This window comes from Camarhynchus parvulus, chromosome 22, assembly GCF_901933205.1.
Source record: "Camarhynchus parvulus chromosome 22, STF_HiC, whole genome shotgun sequence".
Lineage (NCBI taxonomy): Eukaryota > Metazoa > Chordata > Aves > Passeriformes > Thraupidae > Camarhynchus > Camarhynchus parvulus.
The window spans coordinates 1,704,039-1,720,202 of NC_044592.1; the positions used below are offsets into that span (position 1 = coordinate 1,704,039).

Consider the following 16,164-nt stretch of genomic DNA (forward strand, 5'->3'; position numbering starts at 1 on the left):
AAGAAGGAAAACAAAGCAGGGAATTATGATTTGTGTTGTTTGACTTGAGTTTTTCCCTCAGAATTTGGGTTGCAAGGGGTTTAAAGCTCAGTTCCTTCCACCTTCCGCTGGTTGCCAAATTAACCAGGAATTTCAGAGCACACTGCTGGGAGAAAATTCCCAATGCTTCCAGAGGGAAAAGAGAAGGAAAACAAAGCAGGGAGCTATGATTTGTGCTGTTTGACTCGAGTTTTTCCCACAGAATTTGGGTTGGAAGGTGTTTAATGCTCAGCTCGCTGCACCTTCCATCGGCCTTTAATGGCCTGGTTGCCAAATTAGCCAGGAATGTCAGAGCACACTGCTGGGAGAAAATTCCCAGTGCTTCCAGAGGGAAAAGAGAAGGAAAACAAAGCAGGGATTTATGATTTGTGTTGTCTGACTTGAGTTTTTCCCTCAGAATTTGTACTGGAAGGTGTTTAAAGCTCAGTTCCTTCCACCTTCTGCTGGTTGCTAAATTAACCAGGAATTTCAGAGCACACTGCTGGGAGCAAATTCCCAGTGTTTCTACAGGGAAAAGAGAAGGAAAACAAAGCAGGGAATTATGATTTGTGTTGTTTGACTTGAGTTTTTCCCTCAGAATTTGGGTTGCAAGGGGTTTAAAGCTCAGTTCCTTCCACCTTCCACTGGTTGCCAAATTAACCAGGAATTTCAGAGCACACTGCTGGGAGAAAATTCCCAATGCTTCCAGAGGGAAAAGAGAAGGAAAACAAAGCAGGGAGCTATGATTTGTGCTGTTTGACTCGAGTTTTTCCCACAGAATTTGGGTTGGAAGGTGTTTAATGCTCAGCCCGCTGCACCTTCCATCGGCCTTTAATGGCCTCGTTACCAAATTAATCAGGAATGTCAGAGCACACTGCTGGGAGAAAATTCCCAGTGCTTCCAGAGGAAAAAGAGAACGAAAACAAAGCAGGGAGTTACACTTTGTGTTGTTTGATTCAAGTTTTTCCCACAGAATTTTGGGTTGCAAGGGGTTTAAAGCTCAGCTTGTTGCACCTTCCACTGGACTTTATTGGCCTGGTTGCCAAATTAATCAGGAATTTCAGAGCACATTGTTCAGAGCAAATTCCCAGTGCTTCCACAGGGAAAAGAGAAGGAAAACAATGCAGGGATTTATGATTTGTGTTGTCTGACTTGAGTTTTTCCCTCAGAATTTGGACTGGAAGGTGTTTAAAGCTCAGTTCCTTCCACCTTCTGCTGGTTGCTAAATTAACCAGGAATTTCAGAGCACACTGCTGGGAGCAAATTCCCAGTGTTTCTACAGGGAAAAGAGAAGGAAAACAAAGCAGGGAGCTATGATTTGTGCTGTTTGACTCGAGTTTTTCCCACAGAATTTGGGCTGGAAGGTGTTTAATGCTCAGCTCGCTGCACCTTCCATCGGCCTTTAATGGCCTGGTGGCCAAATTAGCCAGGAATTTCAGAGCACACTGCTGGGAGAAAATTCCCAGTGATTCCAGAGGGAAAAGAGAAGGAAAACAAAGCAGGGAGCTATGATTTGTGCTGTTTGACTTGAGTTTTTCCCTCAGAATTTGGGTGGGAAGGTGCTTAAAGCTCAGTTCCTTCCACTGGCATGGCTGCCAAATTAGCCAGGAATTTCAGAGCACACTGTTGGGAGTAAATTCCCAATGCTTCCAGAGGGAAAAGAGAATGAAAACAAAGCAGGGAGTTACACTTTGTGTTGTTTGATTCAAGTTTTTCCCACAGAATTTGGGTTGCAAGGGGTTTAAAGCTCAGCTCGCTGCACCTTGCACTGGCCCGGTTGCCAAATGAACCCGGAATTTCAGGGCACACGTGGTTCAGAGTCGTTCCCAGCACTCAGGAAACACTGGGAGATAATCCCAAATTCCCAGGACGTGCAGCTGAATCCCAGGCCTCCCCCAGCTCCCACACACCGCACAGCCTGAGCTGCTTCCCAGGAATTCCAATTCCACAAACAAAGGGATTTGTTTTTTAAACCTTCTCCCGTGCAGAGCTGTGGTTGTGAGCTGTACACACAGCTGGAAAATTCCGGCAGGTTGGAATTCCAGCAAAAAAAAAAGTGCTTTTAGGGAAATAGCCATGATATTCCAATTCCTCCCAATCCCCCTGAGTGCATCACAGCAGTGAAGTGAGACAGAATCCTAAAAACAAACCAGAATCCCTGAGTGCTTTTAGTGGAAATATCCATGATATTCCAATTCCTCCCAATCCCCCTGAGTGCATCACAGCAGTGAAGTGAGACAGAATCCTAAAAATAAACCTTATTTAACACTTTTTTTTTTTTATTCCCTGCTATGATATGGAAAAGCCTCTGGAGGCATGGCAACAACTCTGCCTTCCCACATGGATTCCATTCAGGATTTCAGAGGCTGATCCAGGCAGGATTCCTGTGAAAATTCCCTGTTTTCCAGGGAATGCAAAGGGCAGGGAAGGGGCTGTACCTGCAGGCTGGTGACGGTGAAGTTGGCGATGAGCCGGATCACCTCGGGGTAGTTCTCCACCTTCACCAGTTCTCCCAGTTGGTAATTGCTTTTCAACCGGGCCAGCAGCCGGCAGAACTCGTGGTAATTGTTGGGGTCTGACAAACTCTGAGGGGACAAAAAGAGGAGGGGGACTCAGGAGCAGCTCTGCTGTCCCCTGCCAGAGGCTCGGATCATCATGGAATCAGAGAGAGCTCCAACAACAAGCCCAAGCTCCCAACAAATCCCACTCTGCCCATTAAATCAGGTCAGCAATTGCCACATTTCCTGTTTTTTGGGATGGTTCCAGTCCTTAAACACTCTTCCAATGGAGAATTGTATCCACAGGAGCAGTTCTGCTGTCCCCTGCCAGAGGTTCAGATCATCATGGAACTGGAGACAGCTCCAATTCCAGGAGTGGAACAAACCCAAGCTCCCAACAAATCCCACTCTGCCCATTAAACCAGGTCACCAATTGCCACATTTCCTGGTTTTTGGGCACTTCCAGGGATGCTTCCAGTCCTTAAATACCCTTCCAATGGAGAATTGTTCTTACAGGATGAGTTCTGCTGTGCCCTGCCAAAGGCTCAGATCATCACAGAATCAGAGAGAGCTCCAACAACAAGCCCAAGCTTCCAACAAATCCCACTCTGCCCAGGCAGCAATTGCCACATCTCCTGGTTTTGGGGCACTTCCAGGGATAGTTCCAATCCTCAAATTCTCTTCCAAGTGAGAAATTGCTCCTAGAGGAGCAGCTCTGCTGTCCCCTGCCACAGACTCAGATCATCATGAAATCGGAGAACAAGTCCAAGCTTCTAACAAATCCCACTCTGCCCGTTAAACCAGGTCAGCAATTGCCACATTTCCTGGTTTTTGGGCACTTCCAGGGATGCTTCCAGTCCTTAAATACCCTTCCAATGGAGAAATTGTTCCTAATATCCACCATGAACCTTCTTTGGTGGTGAAATGGCGGGAAAAGGGAAGAGCAGGACAACGCTGCACTTTGCCAAGCGGGACGTGAAAAAGGGTTTTTTCCTATGAAATTTTTTCCACGAAATCCATGAAAAGGCTATTTTGGGATGAAATGTGGTGGAGAGGATGCAGAGACTCGGTTTCCCCCTGGAATACTCACCTGGGGGTTTTCCAGTATCCGTTTCACTCCATCCACCAGGTGAGATAAGAACTTTGCCCTCTCGGCGTTGTTGAAGAGGGAGCGGCGCACGGAGGCGATCTGCACCAAGCAGGATAAAACCTGCCAGGACACAGAAAAACGGGAATAAACACAAAACCAGGGATGAAAAGGAGGAAATGAAGAAATTTCCCCCTCATGACATGAGCAAGGATTGAGGTTTGGGGCTCCTTTAAGGACCAAACAACTCCTTTGTCTCTGCAGAGGAGAAAGAAATCACAGCACCCAAAGCAACAGCTCCATCCCAAAAATCACAGAATTATGGAATTCCTGAGGTTGGAAAAGCCCTCCAAGGTCAGAATCCAACCTTTGATCCCCACCAGAGCTCTGAGTGCCATGTCCAGGCTTTCCCTGGACACCTCCAGGGATGGGGATCCCAATGGAATAATTTCAGATATCCATTCAAAAAAAAGGATTCTCACACCTCAAATCTCTCCTGAACATTTAAGGCTTGAAATTCAGGATTAGCCATTAACTCTCCACCAGAATAAATGGAAAAATTCCTTCTGAAGGCCCTTCCCTCTCAGCCTTGTTTTCACTGAGCTTTAATTACGAGAAATATTTATCAGATAAAGCCTGAAATGCCTTTTTTATTATTTTTCCGGCAGAGATAATCAACTTTTTATTTTTCCAGAAGAAATAATTCAACTTTTTCCAGAAGAAATAATCAACTTCTAATTTTTCCAGAAGAAATAATCCAACTTTTTGCTCAGTTGTGCTCTTGGCTCTTTCATCCCAACAGACATGGCCTCGTTTGGAAGGGTGGAAGGAGAAATTCCATTCCTGGGGTTCCCAGGTTTGCTCCCCTATTCCTGGTGTGGTTTTAGGATTTGGTTTGGGAATAACAGGAGTTGCTCTCTCAAAGGGATGAGCAAATAGGAGATTCCAAGCTGTGTGAGGGGAAAGGAGGTTGGAATTCCAGCAAAAAAAAAGTGCTTTTAGGGAAAATCCAACCTCAGAGATGCTTCAAAATTCTCAGCAGCATTTGGACACTTCAGCACAACCTGGGGTATCTGAATCCCCAGGGAATCACCCAGAGGAATCCTAAAATAAAGGAAAATAAACCCTGGACTTACCAGAGGAGAAAATGAAGGAGGGATGGAATGATAAAGATCAAAAAACAACTGAAGGGTCGAAGAATCCAAGAATGCTGCAAGAGAAAAGAGGATTTTACCTCCATTTACAGCTTCCTACAGGTCTAATCCTTATTTTACCACCCGTGGCACATGGATTTGTCACACCAAAGCACCACAATCCCAAGAAAAATTCTCCCAGGATTTTATATTTTTAAGGCAAATGCTTTTCCTAGAAATTGAGTCACCCACTGGCGCTTGGAGCTGGGAGAAAATGACAGGAAGGTATTTTAAGAACACAATCTGTGCCTGTCAAACGCCTGCTGGGAACAGCAGGATGTGGGAAAAAGGTGCCAAGTTATTCCCTATTTTTTTTTATAAACCCATTTTTCCTGCTTTTTGGAACGAGAGGTGAAAGACTGGAAGGGAAAAGGAGTTTTAAAAGCAACATAAAATCCCCCAGTAACAAACCAGGTGGGTTTAGGGCTGAGCTTAACCCCTGGCTTTGCAAGGCTGGGGTTTATTTATGAAAAAACCCAAAGATTGGAGCATTTTCCAGGTGGGATCACCTGATCTCCAACTGGTTGGGATCTGCACAGTGCAAAGATCATCCGAGGACTCGTCCGTGGAGGTGCCGATGAAATCGAAGTTCAGGCAGTTGTGGGTGAGCTTGAGGAGCTGCATCAGCAGCCCGTGCTGGCTCTCATCGTTCAGGTTCAGGTTCTTCCCAGAAGCCTGCGGAAAACGTGGAATTAAGGCAGGGAAAAGAGGAAAAAAAATATATAAAAAATCCAGGTGGCGGCTGAGTTTAGGCAGGATTTTATTTGAGGGCTTCGTGGAACGAGCAATGGGTGTGGTTTTATGGGTAGTGAGGTAGAAATAAAAGAAATAAAAAGAAAGAAAAGAAATCTATTCCAGCATAAATAAAACCCCAGAATTTTTCCAACAAAGCATCCCCGTGTTCCTCCCTGAACTACACAGGGATGAGGATTGAGGGATCCAGGAGATCATGGAATTCTCAATAATGTCAAACACAAAACCCTTTTCTGTCTGACAGGAATCCCAAGGGAATGAGGAGAACTGGGACAAAACTGGGACAAGGATTTATTTAAAACAGAAACATTAAATAAATATCAGAGATATTTAAAACAGAAACCCAAATTCTCCTTTCTTTCCTGATGCTTTAAGCCAGGGAACTTTAACCCCAGGCTCAGGATCCAGGGATTTATTTGTAGCTGAAATTGTAGAGAAGAGTTTGATTTCTGGGTTTATTTTTTATATATTACCTAAAAAGATATTGACCTAAATTAAAAAAATATTATATTTACAGATATAAATATATATATACACACACCTAAATATATAAATATATATTTACCTAAAAAAATCTATTTAATATGTATTATTTACATAAAATCTATTTATTAATATAGATTTCTTCAGGAAGAAAAACTTCTTTAATTAATAATTTTTTTTTCCTTGAGAAACAACAGGGAAGCTTAACCCAGGGCTCAGGATGCAGGGATTTATTTGCAGCTGGAATTGTAGACAAGAGTTTGATTTCTCTATTTTCTACTTATTATTTAATTAAAATCTATTTAATATTTCTTATTTAAATGAAGTCTATTAAATATTTATTCTTTAAATAAAACCTATTTCTTAATATCGATTTCTCCAGAAAGAAAAACTTCCTTAATTAATCCATTTTTTTTTTTTTCTTGAAGAACAACCCAAAACCAGAATTTTTTAGGACACAGGAAGGAATTTCATCCCAACATTCCACTTCCCTTAAAAAAAAAGCTTCCTAAAATTTTCTTACCTGTTTCAGTAAACTGCAGGACAGGGTGAAAATATCAAATAAAGAGGAATCTCGGAAGGAAGAGGCGATTTTCCTGTGCTTGGTCAGGGGGTGGGTGGTGTCCGCCTGCAGGGGAGAGAAATTGGGCTCAGAGCTCCTGGGGTCACAGCAGGAAAAGCAGCAGGAATCCCAGGAAATCCACGTTTCCCTCCCCAAAACCAGCGGGATAGAATTCCCCAGCTTTTCCATGGAAAATTAATATTCCTGGTGTTGTATTCATAAAGCTGGGCTGGGTTTATTCCCAATTTATTCCTTCAGTCTTTGCCCAAATCAACGGCAAAAATGGGGTTTATTTGGGATTTTAGGAATGGGAACTCCAAAGGGTTCAATCCCTCCTGGAGCTGCTGGGCAGAAAAGAATAAACAGCAGGAATTAAAATTCCAGATAGAAAAGGGAAATGGAAGGAGTTATCCAGGTTGGACTTTGCTGTTTTATGGAATAAATTCCAGTCCTGGATCTGCCATTGGAGGCCAGAACTCCAGCAAAACTATATTTTTTTCTTTTTTTTTTCCCATGGAAATGGGAAAAATGAGGAAAAATTCCCATTTTTGTGACCAATTCCAGGCAAATCCCACCTGCCTGGGATGGGCACTGGGTTATCTCGGTGGGATGTAGAATTCCTGCAGAAATACCCACTTTGAAATGTTTGTATTTTACTATTGAAATTAAATGAAATTAAATAAACAAAAATTAAAATTATATAAACATAGTTGAATTTTCACTTCAAAACTGAAATAACAAATGAAATTCAGATTTATGATAAAATTAAATTTCAATTTCCAAACCTCTCCTCCAGGATTCGAAGAACCAGGACAGCTCCAACGTCGGATTTTACAACTGAATTTTCCCAACAATTCCATGAAGGACCCCAAAACTCCCACCCTTTATATTGTAGAAGGAAAAGTCCCAACAGATCCTAAATTTTTCAGGTGCTTTAATACCCAAATTATTCCTCAGCTCAGACCATTGGGATTTCAGGGAGTTTAGGAAAATGAACATTATTTAATTCCCATTTCAAGCAATTTGTGGGGATGGAAAATCCCCTTTATTTCTGGCCTTGGGAAATGGGATTTCCTTCTTCACCACCACAGTGAATTGAGTTTAAACAGTGAATTCAGCTTAAATCACTAAACTGTGCTTAAATTGGTGAACTTGGCTTTAAACAGTAAATTTGGATTAAATCAATGAATTTGGCTTCTCCATTTCCAGCTCTGACACCAATTTTATCCCTCTAGGATTTCTCTGGATTAAGTAACATCTCAGGGAAATCTGAAGTTAGTTACTTAATGAGACAAAAAATCAATTTGTTTTTCCATCTGTTTTTTTTAACAAAAATCAGAGACTTTTCCACTCATTGTGACCCTCAGGACTGCAGCAAATTATGTGTGCCTGAGGGAAAATAATGAAAAAAAACCACAGAAAAACCATGGAAAACCCACAGAAATTGGGATAGCAGCAGGTAAAGGTGCTTATTCCAGTTTCCAGAGGAATTCCAGAGGGAATTCCAGAGCACAGCCCTGGAGGGATTTTAAATCCTCTGGAAAAGCTGGGCCAGGATTGGGCCTGGCCGGGCCTCACGGGCTGGGAAAAGGACACAATCTGAGAATCCTGAAGGATTTCTGGGGACTTTATCCCAAAAATTCATTCAGAGTTTCATCCTTGATGAAAGGGATGCTTTAAAAATGGGCAGAGTTGGAAAATTTTGGGGTTATTTCTCCTTGGTCTAGAAGGAGGGGCAGAAAATCAGAGACTTTTCCACTCATTGTGACTCTCAAGACTACAGCAAAATCTGCATGCCTGAGAGAAAACCACAAAAAAAAACCATGGAAAAACCACAGAAACTGGGATAGCAGCACATAAAGGTGCTTATTCCAGTTTCCAGCAGCAATTCCAGAGTGAATTCCAGAGCACAGCCCTGGAGGGATTTTAAATCCTCTGGAAAAGCTGGGCCAGGATTGGGCCTGGCCGGGCCTCACGGGCTGGGAAAAGGACACAATCTGAGAATCCTGAAGGATTTCTGGGGATTTTATCCCAAAAATTCATTCAGAGTTTCATCCTGGATGAAAGGCTTTGTTTAAAAATGGGGACAATAAGAGAATTTGTGTTTTTTCTCCCTGGTCTAGAAGGAGGGTCAGAAAATCAGAGACTTTTCCACTCATTGTGACCCTCAGGACTGCAGCACAACCTGTATGCCTGAGGGAAAACCATAGAAAAAACATGGAAAAACCACAGAAAAACCACAGAAAACCCCACAGAAATTGGGATAGCAGCAGGTAAAGGTGCTTATTCCAGTTTCCAGAGCAACTCCAGAGGGAATTCCAGAGCACAGCCCTGGAGGGATTTTAAATCCTCTGGAAAAGCTGGGCCAGGATTGGGCCTGGCCGGGCCTCAGGGGCTGGGAAAAGGACACAATCTGAGAATCCTGAAGGATTTCTGGGGATTTTATCCCAAAAATTCATTCAGAGTTTCATCCTGGATGAAAGGCTTTGCTTAAAAATGGGGACAATTAGATAATTTTGGATTTTTGTCCCTGGTAAATATGAGGGGCCGATAACAGAAAGTTCTCACACTCATCCTCACTACATAATTCCATTTTCTTGGTTTTTTTTTCCCTTCTCATCCCAGAAAACCACACCAAAACATGAGGAAAGATGGAAGATGCCAATGAAACAAAACAATCCCTCCAGACAGGAGCTCTCAGCATCTCACCACAAAGAGGGAGTGAAAAACAACAACAACAAATACCCAACAAACACAGAAATTCCCCCTGAAACACCTCCCAGACAGCAAAATTCCCCAAAAAACCCCAGAAAAGGCAGGACACAACAATATGAATGAGAAAATTGGACACTTACTTCACTGAGGAAGGCTGTAGCACTTACTTGATTAATTTCATTCGTTAGTTGGGACAGGATTGTCACTCCTATGATGCAGTGCTCTACACTGTCCTGGGGAGGCAAAGGCACAGCTTTTTTTTTTTGGAAAAATTCCCTTTTTTCAATGTTTTTTCCTTGGAAAAATTCTTGGCTAGAAAAGCTTAGTCCTTATTAAAAAGAGTGGAGATTTTGGGAGGTTGATCTGAGTCAATGAATGCAGGAAGTTGAAAGAAATATCAGGAATATCCATGGGGTTGGAAAAGATGGATCCTAAAGGTTGGAACATCCAGAAACAAATCCCTGCTCCTGGAAACAATTCCCTGCTAAAGATTAAATGTGATTCCCATGGATAGGAAAGGAAAAAACAAAGAAAATATTCCTTGATTTTCTACCCATCCATGGGGTGGAAAAGATGGATCCTAAAGGTTGGAGCACCCAGGAACAAATCCCTGCTCCCTGAAACAATTCCCTGCTCCCCGAATTTTTAAGGAGCCAAACATTAAATGGGATTTCCATGGACGGAAAAGGAACAATAAAGCAAAAAATTCCTTCATTTTCTACTCATCCATGGGGTGGATTTGAGGTTGGAAAAGATGGATTCTAAAGGTGGGAGCATCCAGGAACAATTCTCTGCTCCCTTGGAAGCCTCCACTGAAAACCACCAACGTTGAAAAGCCCCAATCCCTTCAAGCTACCTGCAAACTCCCAGATTTTGGTGAATCCTGGGAATTCTGAGGAGGGAATCTGAACTGCAGGAACCTGAAGCAAAGCTGGGAACATCCAGGAATGATTCCCTGCTCCCCAAATTTTTAAGGAACTCCTCACCCTCAGAAGCCCCTGCTAAAAACCACCAACATGGAAGAACCCGAACTCCTTCAGGCCATCTCCAAACTCCTTTCTGGTGGATTTTGGTGAATCCTAGGAACTCTGAGGAGGGAATCTGATCTGCAAGGATCTGGTGCAGAGCTGGGAACATCCAGGAATGATTCCCTGCTCCCCAAATTTTTAAGGAACTCTTCACCCTCAGAAGCCCCTGCTAAAAACCACCAACATGGAAAAGCCCCAGCTCCTTCACACCATCTCCAAAACACCTGGATTTGGGCAAATCCTGGGAATTCTGAGGAGGGAATCTGACTTGGTGCAGAGCTGGGAGCATCCAGGAACAATTCCCTGCTCCCAGGAACAAATCCCTGACTTTTAACCTTCACCCTCAGAAGCCCCTGCTGAAAACCACCAACATGGAAAAGCCTGAACCCCTTCGGCCTCTCTTCCTCTTGTGTTTTTGTGCTAGGAATTCTGAGGAGGGAATCTGACCTGCAGGAACCTGAAAAACATCCAGGAACAATTCCTGCTCCAAATCCTTTTAAAGCACCACCAACATGGAAAAGCCTGAACTCCTTCATGCCACCTGCAACCTCCAAGATTTTGGTGAATCCTGGGAATTCTGAGGATGAAATGTGAGCTGCAAGAATCTGGAGCAAAGCTGGGAGCATCCAGGAACAAATCCCTGACTTTTAAGGAGGACTTCACCCTCAGAAGCCCCTGCTGAAAACCACCAACATGGAAAAGCCTGAACTCCTTTAGACCACCTGCAAACTCCCAAATTTTGGTGAAACTGGGAATTCTGAGGAGGAAATCTGAGCTGCAAGAATCTGGAGCAGAGCTGTGAGCATCCAGGAATGATTCCCTGACTTTTATGGAGCTCTCCACCCTCAGAAGCCCCTGCTAAAAACCACCAACATGGAAAAGCCCCAGCTCCTTCACACCATCTCCAAAACACCTGGATTTGGGCAAATCCTGGGAATTCTGAGGAGGGAATCTGACCTGCAGGAATCTGGTGCAAATCCAGGAACAAATCCCTGGTTGCAGGAACAATTCCCTGACTTTTAAGGAGCTCTTCACCCTCAGAAGCCCCTGCTGAAAACCACCGACACGGAAGAACCCGAACTCCTTCAGGCCACCTGCAACCTCCCAGATTTTGGTGAATCCTGGGAATTCTGAGGAGGGAATCTGACCTGCAAGGACCTGGTGGAAATCTGAACATCCAGGAACAAATCCCTGATTTTTAAGGAGCTCTTCACCCTCAGAAGCCCCTGCTGAAAACCACCGACATGGAAAAACCCCAACTCCTTCAGGCCATCTCCAAACTCCTCTTTGGTGGATTTTGGTGGATCCTGGGACCTCTGAGGAGGGAATCTGACCTGCAGGAAGCGGGTGACGTCGTTGATGACGTTCCTGAAGACGTACTCGTCCTTCTGGCAGTCGAACCAGCCCAGCTTGGTGATCCTGGCGTAGAGCTGGATCAGCGCCTGCGTCACGAACGTCGCCAGCTTCGGCCTCGTGGCCAGGTAGTTCAGCACATAATTCCCTGGAAAACAGGGAAAAGATGGAGCTGCAGGCAAAATCCAGCCCTGTGGGAATGGCCCGAAGGAAAAACAGCTTTGGGGAGGTGGGTTTGAGTGGGGGAAGTTGGAAGGAATGTCGGGAATAAGAGAGAAATGTTGGGGTTTTATTTGGGAATTTAAGATGCTGGGAAAGGGGTGGATTTAGCTCTGGAATAAACCTGGGAAAGGGTTGGATTTAAATCCTAATTCCTGGCCCTGCAATAAACCTGGGAAAGGATTGGATTTAACTCTGGAAAAGTGTTGGATTTAGCCGTGGAATAAAACTGGGAAAGGGTTGGATTTAGCCCAGGGAAAGGGTTGGATTTAACCCTGGGAAAGGGTTGGATTTAGCTCTGGAATAAAATTGGGAAAGGACTGGATTTAGACCTGGGAAAGGGTTGGATTTAGCCCAGGGAAAGGTCTGGATTTAACCCTGGGAAAGGGTTGGATTTAACCCTGGAATAAACCTGGGAAAAGGCTGGATTTAGTCCTGGGAAAGAGTTGACTTTAGCTCTGGAATAGACCTGGGAAGGGCTGGACTTAGCCCTGGAAAAGGATTGGATTTAGTCCTGGAATAAACCTGGGAAAGGATTGGATTTAGACCTGGAAAAGGATTGGATTTAGTCCTGGAATAAACCTGGGAAAGGATTGGACTTAGCCCTGGAATAACCCTGGGAAGGGTTGGATTTAGTCCTGGAATAGACCTGGGAAGGGTTGGATTTAGTCCTGGAATAGACCTGGGGAAGGGTTGAATTTAAATCCTAGCCTATTAAATCCTAATTCCTAGCCCTGGAATAAACCTGGGAAAGGACTGGATTTAGTCTTGGAATAAACCTGGGAAAGGACTGGATTTAGTCTCTGGAATAAACCTGGGAAAGGACTGGATTTAGCTCTGGGAAAGGGTTGGACTTAGCTCTGGAATAGACCTGGGAAAGGGTTGGATCTAAATCCTAGCCTATTAAATCCTAATTCCTGGCCCTGCAATAAACCTGGGAAAGGACTGGATTTAGCTCTGGAATGAACCTGGGAAAAAGGTGAAATTCCCACCCTCAAACCTCCTTTGTTTGCTCCATCAGCTCCAAAAATCTGGGAATTCTGTGGGTTGGAAAAGCCCTCCAAGGTCATCGAGTCCAACCCCAAGGGATTTTTGGGCCAATCCCAAAGGGGTTTTGGGAAAATCCCAAGGATTTTTGGACAACCCCAAGGGTTTTTTTGGGACAACCACACGGGGTTTTTTTTGGAAAATCCCAAGGATTTAAGACAATCCCAAGGATTTTTGGGCCGATCCCAAGGGGTTTTTGGGACAATTCCAAAGGTTTTTTTGGGACAATCCCAAGGGGTTTTTAGGAGAATCCCAAGGACTTTGGGCCAATCCCAAGGGTTTTGTGCTAATCCCAAGGATTTTGGGTCAATCCCAAGGAATTTTTAGGCCAATCCCAAGGGTTATTAGGACAAATCCCAAGGGGGTTTTGAGCCAATCCCAATAGGGTTTTGGGACAATCCCAAATGTTTTTGGAAAAAATCCCAAGGGTTTTTAGGCCAATCCCAAGCATTTTTAGGACAATCCCAAGGCTTTTGTGCTAATCCCAAGGATTTTTAAGCCAATCCCAATAATTTTGTGCCAATCCCAAGGATTTTTTGGGCCAAAACCAAGGGTTTTTAGGCCAATCCCAAGGATTTTGTGCTAATCCCAAGGGTTTTTAGGACAAATCCCAAGGGGCTTTTGAGCCAATCCCAAGGGGGTTTTGGGACAATTCCAAAGGTTTTTTTGGGACAATCCCAAGGCTTTTTTAGAACAAATCCCAAGGATTTACGACAATCCCAAGGATTTTTTGGGCCAAACCCAAGGGGTTTTTAGAACAATCCCAAGGGTTTTTAGGCCAATCCCAAGGATTTAGGACAATCCCAAGGATTTTTTAGGTCAACCCCAAGGGGTTTTTAGAACAAATCCCAAGGGGATTTTAGGACAATCCTGTGGATTTTTGAGCCAATCCCAAGGGGGTTTTGGGACAATTCCAAAGGTTTTTTTAGAACAATCCCAAGGGTTTTTAGGACAATCCCAAGGGTTTTGGACAATCCCAAGGAATTTTTAGACCAATCCCAAGGGGTTTTTAGGACAAATCCCAAGGGGCTTTTGAGCCAATCTCAAGGGGGTTTTGGGACAATTCCAAAGGTTTTTTTGGGACAATCCCAAGGATTTTTTGGGTCAACCCCAAGGGGTTTTTGGAACAAATCCCAAGGGGTTTTTAGGACAATCCCAAGGATTTTTGAGCCAATCCCAATGGGGTTTTGGGACAATTCCAAAGGTTTTTTTAGGACAATCCCAAGGGTTTTTTGGGCCAATCCCAAGGGTTTTTTAGGAGAATCCCAAGGACTTTGGGCCAATCCCAAGGATTTAGGACAATCCCAAGGATTTTGTGCTAATCCCAAGGTTTTAGAAATCCAAGTTTTGAGCAATCCCAAGGGGTTTGGGACAAAAGGTTTTTGGGACAATCCCAATTTATTCCAAGGATTTTGTGCTAATCCCAAGGGTTTTTAGGACAAATCCCAAGAAGCTTTTGAGCCAATCTCAAGGGGGTTTTGGGACAATTCCAAAGGTTTTTTTGGGACAATCCCAAGGATTTTTGTGCCAATCCCAAGGGTTTTTGTGCCAGCCCCAGGGTACTCACGGATGTCGATGCGCTGCTCCAGCGGCAGCGGGTTGTTTGTGCGCGACACCAGTTTGGTAAGGCAGGTGGCCGCCAGCAACTGGGAGTAGGAGGACTGGAAATAACCAAAAAAGGGAAAAAATTAAAAATTTCCCCCAAAAAAATCAACAAAAGGAATTTTAATTCACGGGAAGAAAAATTACAACGGAATTTTAATTCATGGAATTTGAATTCGCGGAATTTGAATTCACGGAATTTGAATTCGCGGCTTTGAGGAAAATTCCAGCCCAGGAGTTGAAGGGAAGCAGCTCCCACCTCGGAAGGATGGGGATGAAATTCCAAAATTCCCACAAATCCCAAAAATCCTGGGAGAAAACGCCAAGGTCTTGCAGGAATTTACAGGAAATTATGCAGCAAGAATTTTTCAGGAATTTCGCAAAGGGATTTACAGGAATTTTGCGGGAATTTTTCGGGAATTAACAAGAATTTTTCAGGAATTTACAACTGCAGGAATTTTGCAGGAACTGCAGGAATTTTAAAGGAATTCTGCAGAAATTTTACAGGAATTTACAGGAATTTTGCAGGAATTCTGCAGGAACTTTCCAGGAATTTTTGGGATGTGGAATTCCATGATTTTGGGGAATTTGGGATGTACTCATGCTCCCTTTCTTGAGGAGCAGCTGGAATTTGGAGAATGTTGGTGAAACCCACCAGGGCATGGAATTCCAAGATTTTAGGGAATTTTTGGGAATGTTTGGGGAATTCTGGGCAATTTTTGGGATGTGGAATTCCAGGATTTTGGGGAGTTTGGGGATGTGGAATTCCAGGATTTTGAGGAATTTTTGGGGAATTTTGGGGAATTTTGGGGATGTTTTGTGGGGATGTGGAATTCCATGATTTTGGGGAATGTTTGGGATGTGGAATCCCAGGATTTTGGGGAGTTTGGGGATGTGGAATTCCAGGATTTTGAGGAATTTTTGGGGAATTTTGGGGAATTCTGGGGATTTTTTGGGATGTGGAATCCCATGATTTTGGGGAATTTTTGGGATGTGGAATTTCACGATTTTGGGCAATTTGGGGATGTGGAATTCCATGATGTTGGGGAATGTTTGGGATGTGGAATTCCACAACTTTGGGGAATTTTTGGGATGTGGAATTGCATGATTTTGGGGAATTTTTGGGAATTCTGGGGAATATTTGGGATGTGGAATCCCATGATTTTGGGAAATGTTTGGATGTGGAATTCAACAACTTTGGGCAATTTTTTGGCATGTGGAATTCCATGATTTTGGGGAATGTTTGGGATGTGGAATTCCAAGATTTTAGGGAATTTTGGGGAATACTTGGCAATGTTTGGGATGCACTCACGCTGCCTCTCTCGAGGAGCAGCTGGCACTTGGGGAACGTTGGTGAACCAGGGCATGGAATTCCAGGATTTTGGGGAATTTTTGGGGAATTTTTGGGATGTGGAATCCCATGATTTTGGGGAATGTTTGGGATGTGGAATTCCAGGATTTTAGGGAATATTTAGGAATATTTAGGATGTACTCACGCTGCCTCTCTCGAGGAACCACTGGCACTTGGGGAATGTTGGCGAACTCCCACCAGGGCATGGAATCCCAGGATTTTTGGGGAATGTTTGGGATGTGGAATTCCACAATT

General features: G+C 43.8%; 1 protein-coding gene across 1 annotated transcript in view; it reads right to left on the bottom strand.

Annotated features, from left to right (window-relative positions):
- Positions 1–16,164, bottom strand: part of XPO7 (exportin 7) — a 63,626-nt gene that overhangs the window by 36,377 nt on the left and 11,085 nt on the right. The window contains 8 exon segments of the mRNA XM_030964242.1: positions 2,457–2,603; positions 3,607–3,726; positions 4,740–4,813; positions 5,306–5,471; positions 6,556–6,660; positions 9,450–9,542; positions 11,672–11,838; positions 14,524–14,617. Coding sequence (XP_030820102.1) covers positions 2,457–2,603; positions 3,607–3,726; positions 4,740–4,813; positions 5,306–5,471; positions 6,556–6,660; positions 9,450–9,542; positions 11,672–11,838; positions 14,524–14,617 — 966 coding nt within the window.